This window comes from Vitis vinifera, chromosome 6, assembly GCF_030704535.1.
Source record: "Vitis vinifera cultivar Pinot Noir 40024 chromosome 6, ASM3070453v1".
Lineage (NCBI taxonomy): Eukaryota > Viridiplantae > Streptophyta > Magnoliopsida > Vitales > Vitaceae > Vitis > Vitis vinifera.
Window position 1 is genome coordinate 20,944,398 of NC_081810.1, and position 19,155 is coordinate 20,963,552.

General features: G+C 34.8%; 1 protein-coding gene and 1 long non-coding RNA gene across 5 annotated transcripts; one reads left to right on the forward strand and one right to left on the reverse strand.

The window, feature by feature from the left end:
- The first annotated feature begins 906 nt into the window (after positions 1-906).
- On the forward strand, positions 907-9,972 carry LOC132253960 (uncharacterized). 4 transcript variants are annotated; one of them, XR_009465902.1, is made up of 5 exons: positions 910-1,690; positions 1,804-2,094; positions 7,116-7,205; positions 8,942-9,007; positions 9,570-9,972. It is a non-coding gene; the product is annotated as an uncharacterized LOC132253960 (long non-coding RNA). The 4 variants fall into 4 exon arrangements; XR_009465900.1 differs by having other exon boundaries at positions 907-1,690; positions 7,116-9,007; XR_009465901.1 differs by having other exon boundaries at positions 907-1,690; positions 7,116-9,007; positions 9,586-9,972.
- On the reverse strand, positions 9,705-17,426 carry LOC100267198 (probable CoA ligase CCL7). Its single transcript, XM_002276317.5, has 6 exons — positions 15,917-17,426; positions 14,650-14,839; positions 13,531-13,676; positions 10,736-10,803; positions 10,521-10,623; positions 9,705-10,179 (listed from the first exon to the last, which is right to left on the reverse strand). Exons 1-6 carry the CDS (start codon positions 16,928-16,930, stop codon positions 10,066-10,068), a joined length of 1,635 nt encoding a protein of 544 aa, XP_002276353.1. The 5' UTR covers positions 16,931-17,426; the 3' UTR covers positions 9,705-10,065.
- Between the last annotated feature and the right edge of the window lie 1,729 nt (positions 17,427-19,155).

A 19,155-nucleotide genomic window follows, 5' to 3' on the forward strand; every position in this document is an offset into this window, starting at 1 on the left:
ATCATCTGCCTCATCAACCCATCACTTGATTACCCTTCCCTCATCAAATTAACTAACCCACTTGAGTCGTCCTGCCCTTTTGCCCTTTTGTGCATGGCACCCACATTCCAAAAAATGAATACCGATCTCATTCGACTCAGCTCATACACCGACTTGCCAATATAAGTAAATATAAAATATGTTACAACAGATGGGTGGTGGGTGGGTGGGTGCAAAATTTAATCTTCTGGTGGGAGACATAGAGATTTTTGGGAGCTTCACTATCAGAGAGGCCAACCAAAGACATGAAATCCTGATCATGCGAGCAAGGGTAGGATTTTGTCAAACGAATTCACGTGGCACAAGAATCATAATCCTATCCAGGGCCTACACGCCTCAGCTCTCACATGATACGCCTCAACTTAAGACAAGCAGCAAGAGTTTGAAAGAAAATTAAATGGGTTTTCTAGTCCACAGCAGCAGCAGAAGTTGAAAAATAAACCCCACACCGTACCATATTCACGAGAAAGAAGTAGCAGCAAACATGAAGACAAGAGTTGAGAGGAGATTGTGGAAAACGGAGAATCCAGAGGATTCCACGGTGGACCGACATTGACTGTATAAATACAAAGACAAGTGGGAGAGAACGTACGCTGAGTGGATGGTGGTGGTGGCCCTAGTGGGTGTGTTGAATATTAGATATATGTGTTGGGATTTTTTTTTAAAAAGAATTAATATAATATGGGAAGCCCAGAGTGGCACGCTATGTGTCAGTTGAAATGGTACACGTTTCATGGTGTGGTTGGTGGGTGAGTCATATCCCACGTGCTAGGCAGCATTGCATCACGTGGCCTCTATGCAGTGGGCCTCCGCTTTTTCTCCTTGGGGTTTATTAAGGCACTGGACAGGTCCTTATAGCCTTATCCGCTCATAATTTCATGTTGTTCCTGTCTGTCATGGCCCCCACTCTCCTCCTCTCTCTCCTCTCTCTCTCTCTACATGTCTCTGTGTTTGTTTATATAAATATATAGAATACATAGAGATGCAGTGGAGTTGATCGTTATTCATATATATAAGGCCGGCACACCCTTCTCTGAGCTCCCTCTCTGTTTGTCTGGGGCTCCTAAGACATGGGAACTCGAGGAAGTGGAAGCCAAGGTGACGCCTTTATCTGCATTTGCACCTGCACCTTATCGTATTGTGTTTGTTTGGGTTTCATCTCTGCCTTGAACTTGCTCAAAAAGGGTATATACTGGGAGAGATGATGGTGAGGAATAGGTGCAGGTGAAGGTGCAGATGAATGCCACTTTGGCTCACAGATGCCGCTCTTTGTCACTTGTGAGCTGCTAGCTTCTTTTATGCCAAGAAATATTCCTTGCTCTGCAGATCCAATCATAATCATCCTCATCATTTATTCATCCATATATGTCTGCTCTCTCGTTACTCTTGTTGACTTGCCTAACCATTTGTGTAAGTTCCTTTTACAGGCTTATGAAAGAACCGTTCAAACGACAGACCCATCAACAAATTACTATGGTGTCGCTTCTTGTAAGGTAATGAGAACTCACTCTCCTAACGTTTTTATGGGGCTTCTCAAGGCAAAGATCTCTCCATGTCTTTTTAGTTACAGTCTAGCCTAGACTTCTACACATGGTAGCTTCTGAAGGGCTGTTCAAACAACAGATCCATCAACAAAAATGACCTTTTCAAGGTAAAGATCATATCTCTCTTTACTACTACTCTCAAGCCTGAAGTTCACCACATGCATGATATATTCAATTACAGTTCTATTCTACTGATTTTACTTAGCAAAAAAATCAACAGATCCCCCCGATCCCGTGCAGCAGAGATATTTAATGTGGGACTTGGTTACCATCACAGAATGCTTAGAACTTGTTGGTTTTTTTCCAGCCACGTACTTTGTGAGCATACTTCCAACTCTTAATTTTCCTTACCTTCTTATTCTCTTCTTCTTCTTTCCCTTCGCTTTCTTTTACTAATTAAGCAAGCAGATGGATGGAAATATTCTAGCATCGAAATCAAGCGGTTATTCCATTCAAAGGCTTTTGCTAGACCTGTCTTCACGAGCATAGTGCAGTTACTGTACTTGATCAGGTATGCCAGTACAGGCTTCTTTGTTTTGCGGGAATTGCATACACTTTTTCATGCATGATATAATTAAAAGTAAAGTTGAGAATCTTTACTAAAAATTTGGAAAGAAATGTTATGATTGTAAGCCATTCTTATTGAAAATGAAATCAAAAGGGTGACACAGGTGCCTCTCAAACAATTAAGAAGTTACCAAAACCCTAAAGAAGCAAACGATGAGCTCCAAAACCCCTTGTTCTACGATTTGTATACTCTCTCTTTTGGATGGAAGACTACAAACTGATTAACTAGTACAACGCAATATCATGCATAGTTGGCTACTTAGGGTAACAGTTGTAACAGTTTCTGATAAGAGATCGCCAATTCTCTTCAGAGAATTATCTCTCGTAGAATTAACAAATTGGACGCAGTTAATTTGGGGAAATCACACTGCCATTTTTACATGAGGTTTTGGCTGAGGCAATTTGTGCACAATGTTGTATGATCTCCACAATCTTTGGTGATCTGTAGGACCAACCCCTAGCTCTATGTGAAAGAAATAATGAATCAAAAGAGGGTTCACATACTGTAACACTTAAACTGGATTCTCTATAGGGGAAATTAATAACAAAAGTATGTTATGCCATAGAATTGGGTTACAAGTTTGTCATTTTTTTTTCTGAGCACTCTAGGGATGTAATTGATATCAATGGAACTGTCTATGCTCCATATCGACTAGGGCTAATCATCGATAATCTCCAGTTGGATCTTGATGGAATAAAGAAGGCTTTCAATTTCTGATTTTTTTTTTTATGCAATTTGAATTTCCTGGAAATGTTCTTGCTGGGAAAAGCTTGCCTGATGCCAAAAAGTTTCAAATATCCAAATTTTCATCAAATAATTACTCATTTTTATTTCTTTTAGATGGTTGAATGTAATTTTGCCAAAACTTTGAGCCAAGATTTAGTTATTTGAGATGATAATGCAATTTTGCTAAAATTGTCAGGATTTTCTTGACAAAGTAGTTAAATTTGGAAGCCTTTTATCTTTTCAAATATAATAAGCCTTTTGTTTAAGTTTATATATAGCTAGGAAAATCATCAAAAATCTTTCTATAGACAATTGAAATTTTTTATTTTGATTTTCATAAGTGGACGTATAAATATTTTTATGGAATAGATGTGGAAATTGATATATCTTTAGGTTATATTTAGTTCATAGAAAGTACTAGAGAAAGAAAAAATAAATATTGAAGAAATTGATTTTCTCATATTTGGTTTTCCTACGAAAAATATAAAAGAAAGTTAAATATAACTAAAATTATTAAGATATTTATATATTTTTAATTTATTTAATTTTTTTATATAGAAGAGTTAAATAAATAAATAAAAGTTTGAAGTTGTATATAAAAATAATTTATTTATTTTAAGTTTTTTTTTCCTTCATTTTTTTTTCTCTCTATTTTCTTTCCCTCAAATTTTCCTAGAACCAAACATACCATTAATATTTTAATTGTATCTCAAAAAAAATATTTTGAAATTTTGATTCAAATTAGTTTGATATGAAAAAAGACAGGCTTCTACCAAGAAAGTTTTCACAATTTTCACTTATATAAGACATCAAACTAAGCAGAAATATGTGGTGTAACTTGGTTGTTGATTTGAATTTCAACAAGTGCTTTAGTTATTTGATCTAATTGTTTTTGTTTTATAATAATAATAAAAAATTATTATTATTATTATTATTATGTGATGAATGAATTTGATATGAACAAGATGCTTTACTATAATATTGGCCTCGTTTTCTTTCGTCATGTTATATATGGTTTTAAGTTTTAACAAATGACTAGGTTTTAGAAGCTTGATTTAGAGGTGATTAGGATAGGTAAGAAGAAGCTTTTATTTTAGTTTTACACACGAACTCATGCTTATCAGCAATATTTGCATGCATGTATATTAGGCTTCACCTCAATACATTGAATGATTTCTTTTGCGAGCTTGATGCATGGTTTTAATTCTGGGATTTTCTTAACCTTTTGCATCCTTCTGGGCTAGGAAAAATTAAAACTTTGTTACATATGATCCGCCGATGAAACCTTGGATGTGCCTCCAAGTTAATATACATATAAAAGATAATAGAACACCCCTTTTTAATAAATAAATAAATAAATAAATTATAATACCAATGGAGTAATATGATTGAAAGAGAAACACGAACAATTACATCAAAGGAATATAAATTTTCTTAAAAAATTAAAAATTTTATAATCTTTCACTACTCTTGTTCAAATATTACATAATCTCTTATTCATAAATATTCACATTTAACAAAAACACATAATAATAAAAATACATAAGCATTCTAGAACCCAACTAATTAAATGCCGAGACTCAAAATAAAATATTTTCCAACTTTTAGAGACTGAGTTTAATTTTAGTTTTTAGAAGCTTCCTAAATCAAGTTTAACCTTTCTAAGATGTCCTCTTAAACTTGATTTGTAACTCCAAATAACATCCTTAGCTAGGGAAGGCAATGGAGTGGGTTTTTTCGAGTACCCACTGTGCCCTGCCCCATTTTGAAATTTAAATAAATGGGTTTGATATAGGTTTGAAGATTTTTTTAATACCTAGGATAGGTTTGAGGTGGGTTTAATATTGCCTTGTCCCGTCTCGTTTCGCCCCAATTATATATAAAATTAAATTAAATTAACCTTCTAAAATTTTCAAATTGAGAGACTTTGTAAATTTTATCATGACATTCTATAATTTTTTATTATACTTCATAAAACTATTTGTATTGTTGGTCCTTGTTAGGGTAAATTAAGTATCTTCAACAAATTTTTGAGTCAAACCATATGATATACATATGATATTGTCGAAATAAATTTCAACTCAAACCATATGATATACATATAATATTGTCGAAATAAATTCCATTTCAAAAGTTGAAAGTGTCCCAATAGGTTGCTTCAAAGCCCAAGTGAATGCAACATCTCCCATAAAAAAACACAAAATTAGTAGTGCTTTTTTATCATCTAAGTTTCCTTCCTCATAACAATCACTATATCCAAAAAAACTTAAAATTGTTATAAGGTGAATAATATAAATCATGGTCACTTTTTTTCACTCTCCTTCATATAGAAGCATGTTCCTGAGGGCATTTGATAAAATTAATATCTTAAAAATATTTATCAATTCTACTATTTCATACTTTTGATGCTTATTTTAGACCATACAAGATTTTTTTCAATCTTAGAACATTGTTCTCATGTCCTTTCACCATACAATCTATGGGTACTTCCACATATACTTTTTAGTCAAGATGTCCATTCAAAAGGCAGAGTTCACATTCATTTGAAAACTCTTTCAATTATTTTAAGTAACTAAAGAGATTATTAATCTTATAGTTTTTTAAACAAACAATGGGAGCAAATATTTCATCATAGTTGATGTCTTGTTATTGCTTGTAACCCTTAACTATGAGTCTTGTTTTATATCTCTCTATTTCTCCTTTCACATTCTTCTTTGCCTTTGTCAAGGAAAAACATTTAGTTCTCACATACGTGTCATTCCTTATTACTTTTGCTTTCCCATCCATAACTTTTTTCTATCTTTTGTTTTAAATTGCTTCTTCAAAACCTACTAGTTCAAAATTTGCAAAAATTTACAAAAAGGTTAGATCATCTTTTATTTTGTTACCTCATAAATCTCTTGTAAATTCTTAAAATATGGTGTCCTTTCATTTGAACTTTCCAAAGAAGATGATATTATTGGAACTTAATTTGTCAATTAATGGAGGTGATCATGAAGTGAATAGCCATCTCTTGCAAGTTTTCTCATATTTGTTTTTTATAGAAAGGGGGAACATCATGCTTCATTTTTTATTAAACATGACATCTTTATGAATGATGATGTTTATATTGTTTGGATTTTATAACTTATAAACTTTGAAGTTGGAGTTAAAACTAATGAAAAGATATTCACCACTCGTCATCTAACTTTGATAATTTTTTATTTGGTATGTGAGCAAATGTAATGATTTCCCACACTTTAAAATGTGAAATATCCAACTTTCTTCCATTTCATGCTAATTGTGGTATTTTATTTCATATATTTTGATTATAATAATGATTTGATAAATAAACCATACAATAAAATACTTTAGCCCAAAATTCGTTAGATATGTTATTTTTCAATATACTTAAGTCATATTAAGAATAGTTATACTTTCTTTTTCAACGATACCATTTTGTTATAGAGGATATGGTACCATTAAAGACCGATGAATCTCATGATTTTCTTAATATTCTTCAACTTCTATTGATGTGAATCACCTCCTCTATTGGATTTCATTACCTTTATATTGTAACTACTTTCTTTTCAACTAGTGACTTAAATTTCTTAAAAGCATTAAGTACTTGGAATTTTTTCTTCCAAAAATACACATGTTTTTCTACCAAAATCATTTATATATATATATATATATATATATATATATATCTATGCACGCACGCATATATATTCTTATCAAAATAGTTTAGATGAATTGGGGTGCATAAATCCATGTGAATGAGCTCTAGAGGCTTTTCTGATCATGTAGTTGCTTTCTTTGGAAAACTTTTCTAGATATGTTTTCCAAGTAAGCATTCTTCACATAATTGATGTGGGTGATCTATAGAGACAATCCTTTCACCCATTTTCTTCTTGTTCACTAACTTCAATCCTCCAAAACTAAGATATTCAAATCTCAAGTATCAAACCCAAGAGGAATCATTGATACAAAATTTTAGATATGTTACAACATTATTTTGAATGTATAATAAACACATTTTTTTTTCTTGTTATAAGCACATGATGAATAATTAAATTGATGGATTAATCTCTTATTGAGAGACTTTAATTTCTCATATGAATATCATAACCCTTTTGTAAGAGTTGACTCAAACTTAATTATTGTTCCTATTGGACACATATTAAACATTTGAGATAAATTGATGTCATTTTCCATAATTTTTGAGGAATTAAGACTTTACTTTTGTCTTTTATCAGAATTTTGGATGCATCTCCAAAAGTAATATGATTACTTTCCGATTCATTAGCCTCCACACACATATTTTGGAATCCACACATGATTACGCGGTGAGTGGTTTTCTCCTCATTTTCCTTTTTATATGCCAACAATTTAGTAGCTTCTTCTTCATCTTTATTTTCAACATAGTTAGCTTGCCTTTTCATATTGTTAGTAGCACTTCTTGGTTCTTCCTTTTTATTCTCTCTTCATAGGCTTGTAATGATCTTTTAAGTTGATCACTGGTCATTGAAGTTAAATCTTTAGATTCTTCAATGATCACAACAATATAATCAAATTTCAAAAATAAAGATCCAAACATTTTTTCAATTACACGACTGTCATTGAAACTCTTACCGTTCTTTTTAATAAATTCATAATAACCAACACTCTAGAAAACTAGTCAAAGATTTATATCTTATCAACTCCTTTGTGTATTTTGTAAAATCTTCCAGATTTCATTGGAGGTGGTTAAATTTGTAATCTTCTCAAAAATATCTTCATCCATTGCTTAATAGATGATGGTAAGACTTATTATCTCTCATCCATCTTTTAAAAAAATCCCTTTGATTTGGGAATAGAATAGCTTCATCTTGTGACTCTTTGTAACCTCTCGTACATCTTGTGAACCAAGTACAATTTTTATCTTAATACCCCAATTATCTTAATTGTCTTTGTTGAGTTTGAGGACTTGAAATGGATATATCCCATTTATCATTTTTTTAATATGGCTCTAATACCAATTTGTTGGAGTAATAAGGTTAAAAAAAAATTACATATATATATAAGATTTAAAAAAATTATCCAAATATTATATATTTCTAATTTAAAGATACTTATTCTTAATAAAATAAAAATATAAAGACCTTATAGGACTCAACCATACATTTAAATATAAAAACTTAATCAATCGAAGTAAATATATATATATATATTACTTTTAGAGACAATTTAATTCTAATTTTTAAACACTTCCTAAATCAAGTTTAAGTTTACAACAAATGTTAATCTTAGGGGTTGATTGCTCCATTACCATATGTTTGCACCGCCTACCACTACATATGAATCTTAAATTTGGTGATTAAGCTCTTGTCATCTTTACAATGAAAATTCCTATATGTTGTCAAGGAACGCTTGGTGCCTTCATGGCCAGTTGAATGCTTCTATAAGTCCTTTTAACCTACTCTCTCGGATAAGCCACTTGTCACTCTGATATGTCTTTTAGTCAGTGCATGCCTTGCACCCGACTCGACAACCGTTCTATCATTCTGCTTTATGATCGGTTATGTTACACACCATCTTACGATCTCGTATGACCTTTCTTCAACCATGTTGCACCTTAAACTTGAGCCATGTCGGTCATTTTCCACAAGTGTAGCTATTGATCTTTGTTGCAAATGGACAAATCAGTTTTCACCCATCATTCCGTCATTGGAAGTAACCCCATCTAGGATAATTGGTTTCTAATTTAGTGCTATCTTTTCTTGTGTTGCCACTTACATACCTCAACATCTGCAATTTAACCATGCTTGTTCTACAAAATTGGTGTTCTTAAAATTGGTAGCTTAACAATCTTTATCTACTCTAATTTGAGGGGCAGTATCCCTTGCAGTCTCTCATTCTGTGTAAAATTATCCTATATCGGTAGCAAAAATGACACCCATCAATATCTTTAGGTCACAGTCTCACCAATTTCTAGTCTTTCCCTTTTTTTTTTTTTTACTAGTTTTACTAAGATTGTGTTTCAAGTCCTTTTTGTTCTTATTGTTGGAACCATGTCTCCAAAGAAGTTAAATATTGTGTACAGGTCGACTTCTTGAGTCGGGTTCTAAAGTTCATGAGTTGGCAACTAAAAGCTTGAAGACTTAGATGGGTAACCCTCAATCCTTGTTCTTATTTCAAGTCATCATATGATGGCATTACCTCTTTTAAAATCAATTGATGTTATTACTCGCACTTGAAATCTCAAAATTCCTTAAGATTATGTTTGGCTCTCAAAAAATACTAAAGAAAAGAAAAAAAATGCAAAAGAAAGCATATTTTCATATTTGATTGTCCAATGAAAAATATCAAATAAAATCAAATATAATTAAAATTAATTAAAATTTTATATATTTTTAAATTATTTAATATGAGTTAAAATAAATAAAATGAGTTTGAAATAACAAAAATAATAATTTATCAATTTTTAATTTATTTTTTATTTTTCATCATTTTTTCTTTATTTACATTTTTCATCTGTATTTTCTTTTCCTCACATTTTTCCTCAAATTTTATAGGAACCAACATAACCTAAAGAAAATCTGTCTTTTAATCTACAAAGTATTTTTAATGAAAAATAAAGCATTTGAAAATATTTAAAAAATTGAAATATTATTTACAATATTCTAAGTCAACAACTTGGTTGGACCTTATTTGTTAACTTGTACGGACAGCTGTTACTTTGTTCAGGAATATATTGAAGATCCTGATTTAGCAGCAACGTATCAGAACATCAAAGAGACCACCCATTATTTTATATGGGAGTCCAATTCCCCCTGCTGCAGTTTCCCTTGTTAGTCCAACATGCCTACTTAAATGGTTCTATGTCCACCACTTCTTTGTTCATTCATGAAAATTATCACACAATCAAGTTTAGGGAGAGACATTAATGGAGTACTTCTGCCTGAACCCAGTTTCACACTTCCTATTTCCTTTTCCCTTCTTTTACAGACAGTTTCCTCGTGGAAAGAAAAGGGAACATTATGATGTAAGAGAATATGCTTTTAACTACGCAATCCTCCTGTGAATGGGTTGAGAAGTTTTATTCAGCATCCCTGATGACATGCTTAAATTTTATTTGCCATTTTTAATCTGTTCATGAAAATATGCTTCAAAGGAGAATATGATATACCAGCTTAAGATTGTCTGGAGAAGGCAATCCAGTCTTCCCTATAGTTTGGCTCGTACTTTCTCAATAAGCTCTCTTCTGAGGATCTTCCCTGAAGCAGACTTTGGAACAGTGTTTATGAATGATACCCTCCTCAATTTCTTGAAGGGTGCAACCTGTAAACAGAGCAGACAATTCAGTACTTCTGGTTGAAGGAAGAAAATTTTGGACACTCCCTCTAGGTTGCACCTTGAATGAAAAAGAAGAGAGAACATAAATAAGATCCGGACATTTTTAATGCAAAATCATTCAATTCCCTCCAATGAAAATCTTAGTGAAGAAGATTGGAAGGTGCATAGGTTGAGGCCTGTTTTAGAATACCTCAGGATTAGATAACCATGGTTATTTCCAACAACTTAGCAGTCATGGTGGTGATAAAAAGTTAAATAGCTAATCCAAAAGACACCGTTTTTCACCTATTATAAGAATGATTTTTCCATGGTTTTGATCAGCATACCTGATTTGCAATAAATGTCTTTACATCTTCTTCAGTCAGTGAACTATTGGGAGAGCGGACAACATATGCAATTGGTACCTCTCCAGCTTCAGCATCGGGAAATCTACAGGGCAGAAATAACTAGACTTCAGTGGTGTGCATACAAGACTAGTATAATTTCCTTGAGAGTTATAAGAGGTGTGATTTGTGCAAGTCGTAGGGAGAAATCAACTCACGGGATAACAACAGCATCTAGTATTTCAGGGTGTGAAACAAGAAGCGCTTCAAGCTCTGCTGGTGCGACCTAGTGCAAGTCAATCAAGCAAAAAGAAACAAAAAGCCAGTGAGAACAAGTTAGTAGCAACTCATGCAAATGCATTTTCGAGAACAACCAGAAGGGTAATGACTAATAAACAATCAAATAACCTGAATGCTCCAGCATATCCTCATACATACCAGAGTAAACAATCAAATAACTTGAATGCTCCAGCATATCCTCATACATACCAGAGTTCAAGTCAACAAAACACAGTGCTGAGGATCCATGTTGAATATTTAGGAGCCATTTGACACGGTTTGTTTTAGTACACAATTTAATTGAACTCATAAAACTTTAACCCAACTAATGAACTGGAAACAGAGAATATATCTTTAAGTTCGGCCCATCCATCTTTTACATTCAAGATATGCACTAGGATAATATCAACTAGAAACAGAATGTACAACAGTGGCACCCTGGAAGATATTAGCATATGAAATATCCAAAGTACAAAACACTGTAATAAGAGAATTTCTTGACATGCTAGGAGGAGCATAATCATGTCCAACCAAAATTCATTGGAGATGCAACTACAAAGTACTTAGTGAAGGATGAATATTGTATTTATAGGAAGCTGAAAACAAGATTTAACTTATTACTTTGTCCCCTGGAATCATTAGACAACGTGCCATAAATGTGCATACTTCATAAATCACTTCAAAAATCAGCATATATTGTGGACAAATTTGAATTTCATTCATATAGATATTGAGATTACAACAGGGATATATATATATATATATATATATATATATATATGAAACTCTATGAAATTATTCTAGGAAAATATCAAATTAGTCTAGCCACCATTCTAGAAGAATTTACAGCCTACATGTGCATATTTACAGCAATAATACAATTAGGAGAGAACTATCAGCCTGCATATTTACAGCTTAAATGTTAGCCTACATATTTTCAACATGTGGAGAACTGTCAGCCTGCATAGTTTCAACATGTGGAGAAATATCAATCTGCATACTTTTAACACTACCTCTCAAACTGACTCAAAAATATTTTCAATTCCCAACCTGCCTAGAATACACTGAAATGTAGAACTCGGCAACCCTGTTGTGAGAAAATCTGCAAGATGGCCTTTGAAGCAACATGAGGAATACAAATATCCCGGTCTCCAATTTTTTCTTGATGGAACATGGATCTATCTCTATGTGTTTAGTTTAATCATAAAGGATAGGATTATGGGCTATGTTTATGGCTGAATTTTCGTCGCAATATAAACTTCATAGAACCTTCCAATTTCATTCCCAAATTAGAGAGCATCATCCTTATCCAAAGTAGCTTACAGATACCTTCAGCCATTGATCTATCTTAGGATTTTGCCCTTGATTTAATCAACACTAATAGTTTCTTGCTTGGCCATGTGACAGGATTGCCTCCAATAAACATGCAATACCCACTGGTGGATTTTTGGTCAGTGGTAGAACCAATCTGTATCAGTATAGGCTTCCGCATTTATCTTCTCATTTTTTCTAAATGAGATTTCTTTCCTAGGTGCTGACTTTAAGTGCCTAAGAATTCAGTAGGTAGCTTCCATATGTTTTTCCCTTGGTGCATGCATAAATTGACTAGTCACACTAATTGCATAAACTATACCATGATAAGTATGAAAATAGATTAATCTTCTAACAAGCCTTTGGTACCTTTATTGGTTGGCTTAAGGTTCTTCAGAACAATCTCCTAATATGTGATTCAACTCTATGGGATGTCCACTGGTTTACACCCTAGCATCCTTTCCTTAACTTTAATTACAATATAATTAATTATATTGTAAGTGTACAATTACAATATAATTAACTTGACTTTCTCTAGATCCAAACCTTACCACGGCCTCGGTAAATCTATCAAACTAAACTCCCGGGGATTGTTTAAGGCCATATAATGACTTTTTGAGCCAACACACTTTTGCTTCAAACCTATCCGTGAAACTAGGTAGAATTTCCATGTAAATCTCCTCATCTAGATCTCCATGTAAAAAAGCATTTTTACATAAGATTATTGCAAGGTCCAATTTAGATTAGTAGCAAGAGAAATTAAAATTTTAATGTTATTCATTTTAGCCATTGAGTTTTGGAAGAAGATGAAACAGCCATGATTATGGATGAAGTGATAAACAACAAGGGTAGAGAAAGGAACTCTGGAGTTTAGACTAGAAGTTGGTGTAGAAAAAAACTTCTGGTACCAAAAACCAGAAACCGAGAGAGATTCTAGGCAATCGAGGACAAGTTTTTCAAAGGAAAAATATGGATGATGCAGATTAAAGGGAACAAAAAGAAGTCTTCACAATGAAGGCAGAGTAAGAGGGCAATGAAGGCCACTAGACTACAGCAAAGAATAGACTAGAAAAAAAACTTAGAGCAAAACTCTAACCTGCTCTAATACCAAGTGGAGGATATATATATATATAGATATAGATAGATAGATAGATAGATATTCTATGAAACTATTCTACGAAACTATCAAATCGATCTAGCCACCATTCTAGGAGAATTTACAGCATACATATTAGTCTGCATATTTACAGCAATAATACAATAGGAAAGAACTATTAGCCTGCATATTTTCAATGAGTGCAGAAATATCAGCTTGCATATTTTCAACAGTTTCTACTAGGAAGACTTCTACAAAATATAAAGATCAAGTAGCAGCGGAGTTTTACATGAATTGATTAAAAATGATCACCAAACAGTGAGCTACCTGAAAACCTTTATACTTGATTAGCTCTTTAATTCGATCAACAACAAACAGTTTCCCTTGCTCATCAAAATATCCAACATCTCCAGTATGCACCCAACCCTTTTTGTCTATAGTCAGCTTTGTGGCCTGTGGGTTGTTGAAATAACCTGTAAATTAATTTTCAATAGAAATATTACACACCAATTGACGGGAAATAGAAGCAAATGCCTCAAGCATGTTAAATGGAAGCCCAAGAAGGTTTCCCACTTGTATCAAGCTGAAATAACTTATCCATTGCATGTTGGACATCAACTAGGTAAGAGTGACAAACCCATACTCTACAGAAAACCAGGTTGTCTTCGAGAATCTCTTTGGTGTGTATATGGCATGCATAAATGCTATAGGTATCTTCAAAACTGGTCTATACGGAGGTTGCCCTAGTACAAGAGTTTCCACTTACCCAAACAAAAATAAGTTTCCACTTGTACCATTGTGGGCAGTGGACGGCACAGTAAATAAAATCCTTGTACCGCTTGCATTGCATTCTACATAGAGTCAATTGTGAACCATTTTGTTTTTCCACGGCATCTGAAATGAGCATATATACTTTTATATTGCCTTTTACATGACATTAATTATGCTTTTCATTCTTTTTACATGGGCCAAATGAACATGCCAGATGATTGCAATTGAACATATTGGAGGAATGGGGTGAAGGAATAGTCAAATTAATGAAAAAAGGAGGTCAGGAGCAGTACAAGAACCCCAGCACAGATCCCCTGAGACTAAGTTATTTTGGTACTGAAGAAAGGTGCTATCTGTGTTAGATTATTAGTTAAATAAATGGGTAGCAATTTCTCTAACCAAGGAATTACAGCCCATGGAATCTAAAACTTTGTAAATTAAGGAAAGGCATAGCACATTTGATGTCTGGCTCCCAAGTAAACATAGTTCTAAGTTTCTCTAACTGTGAGTCAGGTGACTCAGGTCGCTAATGTTCAATCGATTCTCCCTATTAGTACAGTGCAGAGACTAGTAATTTAAGAATTTAACCTTTTCTTTTTCCTGAAAGAAACTGAGTAATTGTTTTCATAGAGCCAAATGCAATGATCAATGACCAAAATAATGAATTAACATTACCTTTCATCATATTAGGTCCACGAACCCATATTTCTCCTAATTGGTTAGGAGGAAGAGGCTTTAGTGTATCTACACTGATAATTTGGGCTTCCACACCTGAAACAAGGGGTCCAGTCGAACCAGTATGCTGGATCCCTATTTTTGGTATCTCCTTTGAAACAATGCCACAAGTTTCTGTCATACCATAGCCCTGGAACCAGAGAGGGTTTTTAGATCAGAAGGCAATTTTTCTAATCCCAGCTACTCAGAAGAAACAAAAAGCATGCATGGGACCAAATCATTAGGCAAAGCAACTAGTTCATTACCAAAACCTTTTTGCACGTTAAATACTGCAATTAGTCTATCACATAGCTTAAGAGGTGTATTTCATTTTCCTTGCTATGCATGATAAGGAATGTGAGGGCAGTATCATTAAAACAGTAAAGAAGATGCTCTGCTCCACATCAAATTTGGTGCACAACTCCAGATGCCATTACAAGGGTGGTAAAGAATACATATTTGAGAACATGAAACATTTCAATCAGGAATTTGCTGCCCAAAAATGGTATATCATGATCAAGAGATCAATTGAAGTTCAGGGCATGAATATAGTTCAATTAGAATACATATATAACAAATGTAAAGCCCGGATGCTCTCATAGTTCTTTACACATTTACAGTGTCAATATATGAACAAAAATATGGGGTTTTAGAAGGCCAGTGGTGAAGGTAAAGAGCCTAAAGCCTCCAAAAATAGTGTATCTCCAGATTTGAAAACTCAGTTTGATAATTTTGTTGACAGAAACCAGTTTTTTGAGGCCTTATTTTGAAATAGGGTGTTTTCTGACAACATATTTTAATTGTTTTCACTTGTTTTCTGGAATTGTTTTAAAATATAATTATACAAATATAAAGAATAATTGAAAATCATCAATATTCGGAAGTTTCCAAACCAAATTTTGGTCTAACAAACATTAAAAGGTTTTTAAAAAATGTTCTCAACATTCCCAAATAGGCACAAAGCTTTTTCTGTTTTCTTTTTCATCTTCTATTCCTCCATGCTTGATGAGTATTCATGGCACATGTGCCTTAGCCATATGCCAGTTATTTCATAAGGAGCACCTCTACCTCACACTTTACAGGTCCAATTCCCAGATGGTTGAAGCCCCACAATAGAATTCAAATGCAGTGGAGGAATCATAACAAAAAAAACCAACAATATTTCACAGTATAACTGCTGAAATTGAAAATCACTAAGCATTTTGTTTACAGCCTTGCAGCTGAGTACCTGCCCGACTGCAACATGAGGAAGACTCTTGGCGCACTCCTCCATCAACTCCTTCCCCAAAGGTGCAGCACCCGAACCGATATGCTTCAATGAAGAGATATCGTACCTGTCCAGCTTCCCCTGCTTAACCAGAGCAAGCATGACTGGTGGCACAAGCCACATATGAGTCACTCTATACTTCTCAATTGACTTCAAAGCCACATCAAGATCAAACTTAGGCATGGACACAATCGTGTAGCCCATCTGCAGCTGCGCACACATAACCACAGCAAGCCCAAACACATGAAACATGGGCAAAAAACACAAAAACACATTGTGCATTTCGCCCATCAATTCCTCATCCATTGTCACCATCAACGCCGCCGCCACGAAATTCCCATGTGTCAAAATCACTCCCTTGCTTGCTCCAGTGGTGCCGGAGGAGTACAGCAGGGCGGCTGTGTCGCCTTGGGTTATGGAAACTTTAGGAAAGTGGGAAACCTCGCCGGCCATCTTAACAAGGTCGGAGAAATATGTGATTTTGAGGGGGGATTGGATGGTGTCTTTGGAGGTATCTGCAGAATCTAATATGACAGCTGGCAAATTCAGTGCCTTCACTTTTTCCCACAGTTGAGGAATGGTTATAACCAGTTTGGCGTTGGAATCTTTGACTTGTTTTTGGATCTCGGCGACGGTGTACAGCGGATTAGCCGTGGTGGCGATGGCGCCGATGGCGATAACGCCGAAGAAACACAGGGGGTATTGGATGGAGTTGGGAGCGAAGATCAAAACGACATCGTTTTTCTTTAGACCCAGTCGGGTTAAGCCATGGGAGACCTTGATGACCATGGATTTGAACTGGGCAAAATTCACGGTTTCCCCAGAATGGGCTTCGATGAGAGCGGGCCTCCTGGGGTAGGAAGATGCTTTTCTGAAGAGGAATGAGACCAAAGAGAGATTGGGGTCTTTGGGCAGAACCAGAGGAGGACTGAGAGACCTGTAGATGCCGTCACGGCCATACCCAGATTTCTCCATGAATGTCTGCGTCTGGAGGAAGGTGTTTCGCTGATATTTGAAGAGGACAGTGTGCACGCGGATCAAAGCGTCGGTTTTGCCGAGGAGGTATGGACACGGATGATAGCGGAGTTCATTTTCTGGTACAGACCATGATGGTGACGATGGAGAAGGAATTTCCAATGTTGGAAGCAAGCGAGGGAGGTCAGGAAGTGGGTGAAACGGGAAAGCATGAATGTGGCTGTACAAGATGATGGAGTTTATAGGGAGGTGGGTCACTCACAACCATCCAAATCCAAACCCAAATCCCATGTTTGTATGATTTTGCTCTTTCTCTTTTACCATTCAAAATCACTTTCTGAAATGACTTCAATCCCTCTCTGTCTACACAGATCCGTACACATGGAAGGACAGAGGAAAGTCATGCGCCAAAGGCAGAAAGGCTTTTTCTAACCACCGTGTCGTGGTGGTGATCAGACCTCTTCTCCAAAGTTTTTCACAAGGAAATTATGACCATTATCATCTTTTTTTCACAAATATAATAAGCTTGGCAGGGATGTAATAGTAAAGTTTCAATTTTCTAAGTAAGTTAATAAAAACCTGATTTTCTTTTGTTAATTTATTAAGGTAAAAAATATCAGACTCTTATAGATAAGATCAATTGACTAAGAAAGAGAGCTCAGCCCATCTAGAAAACATGTGACGTGGACCGATAAGGAAACGATAAAAAGAGTTCAACAAATACGTGGGCGTAAATGGAAATGGACTTTTGACACCCTATAATAATGTCTTTTTTAAAAATAAAAAAATAAGCATGATAGTTCTGGCTGAAATGGTCAATGGAGTGTGCTTTGCTACAATTATTCTTCTTCATTCTTGTTGGTGTTATGACAACTCGATGCGGACCTGTTTATTTCATCAGAGTAAGATGGATTACTTTCTTACACAAAAAAATGTTCAAACAAATGGTTCCGACACGACCATTCGAAACTTAAGTTAGAATCTAGCGAGAGAAAATCAAACTTTTTGAATGATTATGTGCACATGTATCTTTTTTCTGCTTCTAGAGGGATTTTTATATAACATATGACACCACCGTCACAGCGTTGATTGTGCATTCATATCCTTCTTATGCTAATGAATGTCGTTGTGACGGATATTATGTCTTAATAAGATGATCAACGTCATTTTCTCAAAGCAGATTGGGCAATCATGTCAAATAAGAGTTGTTGATTGACGTCATTTGTTGTCTACCGTATAAGAATTTCAAACCATGTCGTTAATTATGCATTTATGTTTGTCAATGTCATTAATTGCGTTTAATGACTGACATTGATTTTCGGGTATAAATGTTCTTCTGATTGTCACTTAGGCATTGGTGGCGGTTAATCATCCGCTCAATGCTTGGAATTTCCTATTAACTTGGTTTGTCTGTCTGAAAGTCCCTAGTCGGTTTGGTATGTCCATTCCATCTGGCATTAGGGAAAAAAAATATGTATTTCCTCTTACGCCATATGGAGCTTGTCTTGATCTAGACGGATTACTCCCAGAAAGATTATCTGTTTACCTTGGACAACCAAAGGGTCTTGAGCTTGTGAAGGACACGTGGAGGAAAGCTCCCCACAATACCCCTTAATCTGTTTGTTTTTGCCCGATCGGTTTGTTGATGGGTTGGGGTAGGATGGATTGTCTATTTTTGTTCAAGTTTTTGGACATCAAGGGATGTGTGTCATTTGGTGCTTTAATGATGGGTCACATCAATCGAGGCTAGCCATCAAGTGACATCTCCCTTCACTTATCTTAGTAAGTGCTCCTAGGCGGCATGTCTCTTGGTCTGCCTAGGTTTTCGTTTCTTATAATTAGCAAGGTTTCACTCATTTTATTCCCCTTTTAGTTTTCTTCTACATAGTGTTCTCTTGCCTGCACTGCTCTTTCATTGTTACTATGCTTACCGTCGATTATATCTTTTCGCCTCCATCATCATCGACAACTAGTCTTCTACTAAAGGATTTTTTTTCCTCGCCTAAAAGCATTTTGATCTTGGCTTCGGTAATTTTTCTACTGTCGGTTGGCTTCTTTGTTGTGCTTGTTTTTGCTTTTCTGTTTGTGTTGGTGTTGTTTGTTTGGAGATAAAATCGATATATCAATGTCCAGATTTGGGGCTTTTTAGATTTCTTGCTTGCTTCTACGTCGTCATTGTATTTGTGTTGTCTTCTCACGCTTTCACTGCCGGCGTGATGGTGTGA

Coding starts and splice junctions, on each gene's coding strand:
- LOC100267198 (XM_002276317.5), bottom strand. CDS start 16,930: ATGGAGAAATCTGGGTATGGCCGTGACGGCATCTACAGGTCTCTCAGT. Junction 14,840..15,916: donor CTCATGTTGCAGTCGGGCAG/GTACTCAGCTGC, acceptor CTCTGGTTCCAG/GGCTATGGTATGACAGAAAC. Junction 10,624..10,735: donor CTAGATGCTGTTGTTATCCC/GTGAGTTGATTT, acceptor TCTGCCCTGTAG/ATTTCCCGATGCTGAAGCTG.